At 36.7% G+C, this 5,374-nt stretch overlaps 2 protein-coding genes across 2 annotated transcripts; both read left to right on the top strand.

The window, feature by feature from the left end:
- Positions 1–490: 490 nt before the first annotated feature.
- On the top strand, positions 491–4,026 carry LOC127084189 (probable beta-D-xylosidase 7). Its single transcript, XM_051024589.1, has 6 exons — positions 491–976; positions 1,216–1,515; positions 1,624–1,793; positions 1,882–1,979; positions 2,370–3,140; positions 3,312–4,026. The coding sequence occupies exons 1-6, from the start codon at positions 578–580 to the stop codon at positions 3,899–3,901; spliced, it is 2,328 nt and encodes a 775-aa protein (XP_050880546.1). The 5' UTR covers positions 491–577; the 3' UTR covers positions 3,902–4,026.
- An 801-nt stretch (positions 4,027–4,827) lies between these two features.
- LOC127080353 (uncharacterized) lies at positions 4,828–5,136 on the top strand. The gene has a single exon (XM_051020680.1). It carries the CDS (start codon positions 4,828–4,830, stop codon positions 5,134–5,136), a length of 309 nt encoding a protein of 102 aa, XP_050876637.1.
- Positions 5,137–5,374: the final 238 nt, after the last annotated feature.

Here is a 5,374-nt window from a genome sequence, read left to right as displayed (position 1 = left end):
TCCGGCTTGAGGGGGAGTGTTAAGAATATGTTATCAATCAATTAGTATTGATTGATATTCAATTAGTCATAACTGTAATTGATATTATTTCCTATTGTATATTCCTTATTTGCATATAAATATATACCATATGTGATCATATTAGACACACAGAGATACAATTACAATAAAGCCTAAAGTCAAAAACAAGAACACAACTACATAGACAAATTACTCATCCCTAAGTTAGACACCAGAGCTTCGATTTTGATATTTTGTTTGAAAACAAGTTAGTTTCAAAAATCAACTCGGAAACAACCCTTTTAACTATTAATTTTAAATATTATCTTTATTAATGAATCTTACTTCTTTGATTATTTATATTCATACTTACACTCAATCCTTAAAAGGGTTAGAGTGATTGAATTGAAAGTTTTACATGTGGGACACATTTATTGAGACATAATAATTAGCAAATAAAATAAGATAAAGTAAGTAGTGATTACCTTTAGTATAGTAACTAGTCTTGTCTCTCTATAACAAGAACAATTTTCAGCTCAATAATGCAAGTTTCAGTTTCACACTCTCACTTCACACTATGACCCTCTCATCTACCACCTTTACCTTTCTCACCATCATCTTCCTTTTCCTCAACCTGGCCCTCACTCAACCACCTCCATTTGCTTGTGACTCTTCAAATCCATCCTCCAGATCCTACCCATTTTGCAACCCAAAGCTTCCCATCACACAACGAACCAGAGACCTTGTTTCCAGACTCACATTGGACGAGAAACTCTCTCAACTCGTTAACTCAGCTCCTCCAATTCCCCGACTCGGTATCCCTGGTTACCAGTGGTGGAGTGAAGCACTTCATGGAGTTGGCAATGTTGGACAAGGCATCTTCTTCAATGGCACTATCACTTCCGCAACTAGCTTCCCTCAAGTTATCCTCACCGCAGCTACATTTGATTCTCACCTTTGGTACCGAATCGGTCAGGTACATTTGATCCTCCAGTCCATATATATAATTGTTAACTAGCACCGACACGTCAACATCAGTAATAATTTGATCGTAATACAGACGTGATATGGACACCAGATACGTCTTTGTTCAGAAGTGTTGGTAATTGTTAGACTAGTTGGGAGTTTATGGTAACAATATGAAATAACTTACATACTAAAGATCCATTTAGCTAAGTGTGTTATTGTTTTTGAATTAATGTGGAAATGAAATAGGTAATTGGGATTGAAGCTAGAGCAATGTACAATGGAGGGCAAGCAATGGGGATGACATTTTGGGCACCAAACATAAACATATTTAGGGATCCAAGATGGGGTAGAGGACAAGAAACAGCTGGTGAAGACCCTATGATGACTTCTAACTATGCTGTTTCCTATGTTAGAGGACTTCAAGGTGATTCATTTCAAGGTGGTAAGTTAAGGGGACACCTTCAAGCTTCTGCTTGTTGCAAACATTTCACTGCCTACGATTTGGACAATTGGAAGGGCGTTAATCGATTTCACTTCGATGCTAAAGTAAGTTCGTCTCTTGATATTACAAAGTCAAACTCTTACTTCTGAGCGTTGACGCCTCATGGACAATTATTGAATTGATACCGAATTGCCATGACTTTTATGATTCAGGTGAGTTTGCAAGATTTGGCTGACACATATCAGCCACCATTTCGTAGTTGCGTAGAGCAAGGACGGGCTAGTGGGATAATGTGTGCTTATAACCGTGTAAATGGTGTTCCAAGTTGTGCTGATTTCAATCTCTTAACGGAAACAGTTAGAAAACAATGGGGATTTCACGGGTGATTAATCACTTTCATTTTTGACCTTATCTATTTCATGGTTGGTTAGTTGTTAATTAAGTCTAATGTTTTGGGGTGAATTAATCAGGTATATTGCATCAGATTGTGGAGCTGTTGGTATCATACATGACGAGCAAGGATATGCAAAATCAGCCGAAGATGCTGTAGCCGATGTTATGCATGCTGGTATATATTTTGGAACCTATCCATCTTTTTAGATTGTTATCATTGTTTTCTTGCTTTGCTTAATTATGTAATAATGCTAATAATAATATCAATACAAGTAAATCTTGGTAATGAGTGAAATGAAATCACACAGTGTAAAGGGTAAATTACCTAACTCGTTAGCTTTAATGCTTACTCATGAAGCATTTGTCACTTATCTTTTGTCTGTTTGTATGGCTTTGAATATCATCCGCATGATAGTAATTATAAATTCATAGTAGGCATAAGAGTCATATGGTTTTGGCCCACCTGTTGTACTATATCACTACATAGCCATGTGTTTCTCAGTCTCCACTAACCCTTTGTAATAATTTAGATGAATCATAATGAACATGCTTTGGAATTTTGCAGGGATGGATTTGGAATGTGGAACTTATTTGACAGACCATGCAAAATCAGCAGTGCTGCAGAAGAAGTTACCTATATATCAAATCGACCGTGCTCTTCACAATCTATTTTCAATTAGAATAAGGCTAGGATTATTTGGTGGAAATCCAACCAAGCTTCCATTTGGAATGATTGGTCGCAACCACGTCTGTTCCGAAAATCATTTATATCTAGCACTCGAAGCTGCAAGAAATGGCATTGTACTTTTAAAGAACACTGCTTCACTTCTTCCACTTCCAAAAACAAGTAGTATTTCCTTAGCAGTGATAGGTCCTAATGCCAATGCTTCACCTTTAACTCTTCTAGGAAACTACGCCGGTCCTCCTTGTAAATATATCACTATACTCCAAGGTTTTCGACATTATGTTAAGGATGCTGTTTTTCATCCTGGCTGTGATGGTGGACCAAAGTGTGCTTCAGCGCAAATAGACCAAGCAGTGGAAGTTGCAAAGAAAGTTGATTATGTGATTTTGGTTATGGGATTGGATCAAAGTGAAGAGAGGGAAGAACGCGATCGCGTTCACCTTGACTTGCCAGGCAAGCAACTTGAACTCGTTAACAATGTTGCCAAAGCTTCTAAGCGACCAGTTATTTTGGTGCTCCTTTGTGGAGGCCCTGTAGATATTAGTTCAGCCAAATATGACGATAAAATTGGAGGAATCATTTGGGCTGGTTATCCTGGTGAACTTGGAGGCATCGCGCTTGCTCAAATTATCTTTGGTGATCACAATCCAGGTGAATTTCCTTCTATAAAATTTGCACACGTGAACTATTGAACAAACATAAAGAGATCAGATATTATACAATTTGGTTCATGAAAATGAGAACTTTTGTCACACTTTTATGCAAAGATTGTTTGTAGATTTACAATTTTATTACTCAATTTTAGTCATCAATGCAATGCAGGAGGAAGACTACCAATTACTTGGTACCCAAAAGATTACATAAAAGTGCCAATGACAGACATGAGGATGAGAGCTGATCCATCAACCGGCTACCCCGGAAGAACTTACAGATTTTACAAGGGTCCTACAGTGTATGAATTTGGCCACGGACTAAGCTACACAAAATATTCCTATGATTTTGTTTCTGTTACACATGACAGACTTTATTTCAATCTATCGTTCACTCATTTGACAGTTGAAAATTCAGAAACCATAAGATACAAACTAGTTTCAGAGTTGAGTGAAGACACCTGCAAAAGCATGTCGGTTTCAGTCACAATTGGTGTCAAAAACCATGGAAACATGGTGGGGAGGCATCCTATATTGCTGTTTATGAGACCGCGAAAGCAGAGAATTGGAAGTCCTAGGAAACAATTGGTTGGTTTTCATAGTTTGTTGTTAGATGCTGGGGAAATGAGCCATGTTGGATTTGAGCTTAGTCCTTGCGAGCATCTTAGTCGAGCGAACGAGGCTGGTTTAAAGATCATAGAAGAAGGGTCTCATTTTTTGCTTGTAGGAGATGAAGAATACCTAATAGATGTCATTGTTTGATGCTACATATTTATTCTTCAACAGGGTAAAGCTAATATCGTGAACCTGTTTATGAAACATTATATTTTTCAAGAATACTAGACCATAAAATGTACTTTAATGTAATGTATATGATGTTTAGATGATGGATGTGCTTCTATTTCAAGTTCTTACATTACTTTTGTCAGGCTTAACTAGTTTAGTGAAGCCAGTTACTTGCATTGCAAGTATCAACTTACCTTTGTAATAAAGCATATACAAAGGCATTTTTCTATCAATGATAAGGCAATGATATTCCATTCTATTCTAACAAGTATAGAGTTGAAATCCCCTCCATTTCTCTAAAGAAATGGAGAGCTCCATTACCAAAGTATCACTGTACATATATATTCTTAAATAGTATGACATGTTTTTGTATAATTTGATTTTTATACAATGAAAACTTTAGTAATGATATTCTCCATTTCTTTAAAAAAAATGGAGAGATCCCAACTCGTGGTATTAGCTCTAACCTAGGACTTGTAGGGTGTCTCTCTCAACAGAAAATAAAATAAAAACAGTTTTTTTAGATTTTGGGTGAGAAAGTTAGTCACGACGGTTATCTTCATCTTTTCCTTTGTTTCTCTTCTTAAGACAATGGCAGAATCCTCCAAGTTTGCATAACCTGCAATTCCTAAGTTCACATAACCTGCAATTCCTAAGTTCAACAGCTTCTATAATCACTAGAAAATGTTGATGGAGAATCTTCTCGGATCAAAATAATATTGGGTTCAAATCGAGAATGACTTGACAACTGCTCCCTCTGATGCCACATCGAAGAAACACAAGCTTGTATGGGAGAGCAAGCTTCGAGATCTCAAGGTCAAGATCTACATGTTTCAAGCAATTGATTACACCATTCTTGAAACAATTATTGTTCGAGATATGACGAAAGACATTTGGGATCAATGCGAAGAAAGTATCAAGGCTCAACCAAGGTCAAACGAGTTCAGTTGCAAGCTCTGCGTAAAGAATTTAAGATTACTGCCATGAAAGATAATGAATTTGTCAATGATTACTTTGCAAGAACCTTGACAATTGCGAATAAGATGACTGCTCATGGTGAAAGATTAGAACAAATCACTACTGTTGAGAAAGTATTGTGTTCAACGATTCCCAAATTCAGTTACGTAGTATACTCTATCGAGGAATCAAAGGATGTTACCATACTCACCATTGATGAACTGCAAAGTAGTTTTCTAATGCATGAACAATGAATGAAGGCTTTGTTGAATTGTAATTCCTTGTGTCGAAGCAGGTTGCTCGGCAGAGTAAGGAAGTGTCAAACCACCTATGCCTATTTAGTAGTGTTAGCTATTTTAGGATTTTATAGTTTTGGGTCTTGGCTTGAGGTCCAAGTTAACCTAAATCTATAAATAGAGGGAGTAACCCTTATTTTATAATAGAGGTGAATAGAGTATTTACAACATATTGTATTCACAGTATTTTGCAGTT

The sequence above is a fragment of the Lathyrus oleraceus genome, chromosome 5, assembly GCF_024323335.1.
Source record: "Lathyrus oleraceus cultivar Zhongwan6 chromosome 5, CAAS_Psat_ZW6_1.0, whole genome shotgun sequence".
In the NCBI taxonomy this organism is placed as follows: domain Eukaryota; kingdom Viridiplantae; phylum Streptophyta; class Magnoliopsida; order Fabales; family Fabaceae; genus Lathyrus; species Lathyrus oleraceus.
Note: the sequence above shows the minus strand (reverse complement) of the source record. Positions and strands in the feature narration are given on the sequence as shown.

Excerpts from the sequence above, each read along its gene's own strand:
- LOC127084189 (XM_051024589.1), top strand. The coding sequence starts at position 578 with ATGACCCTCTCATCTACCACCTTTACCTTTCTCACCATCATCTTCCTT. Across the intron at positions 1,980-2,369 it reads AGCCGATGTTATGCATGCTG|GGATGGATTTGGAATGTGGA; the intron begins GTATATATTTTG and ends GGAATTTTGCAG. Across the intron at positions 3,141-3,311 it reads CTTTGGTGATCACAATCCAG|GAGGAAGACTACCAATTACT; the intron begins GTGAATTTCCTT and ends AATGCAATGCAG.
- LOC127080353 (XM_051020680.1), top strand. The coding sequence starts at position 4,828 with ATGCGAAGAAAGTATCAAGGCTCAACCAAGGTCAAACGAGTTCAGTTG.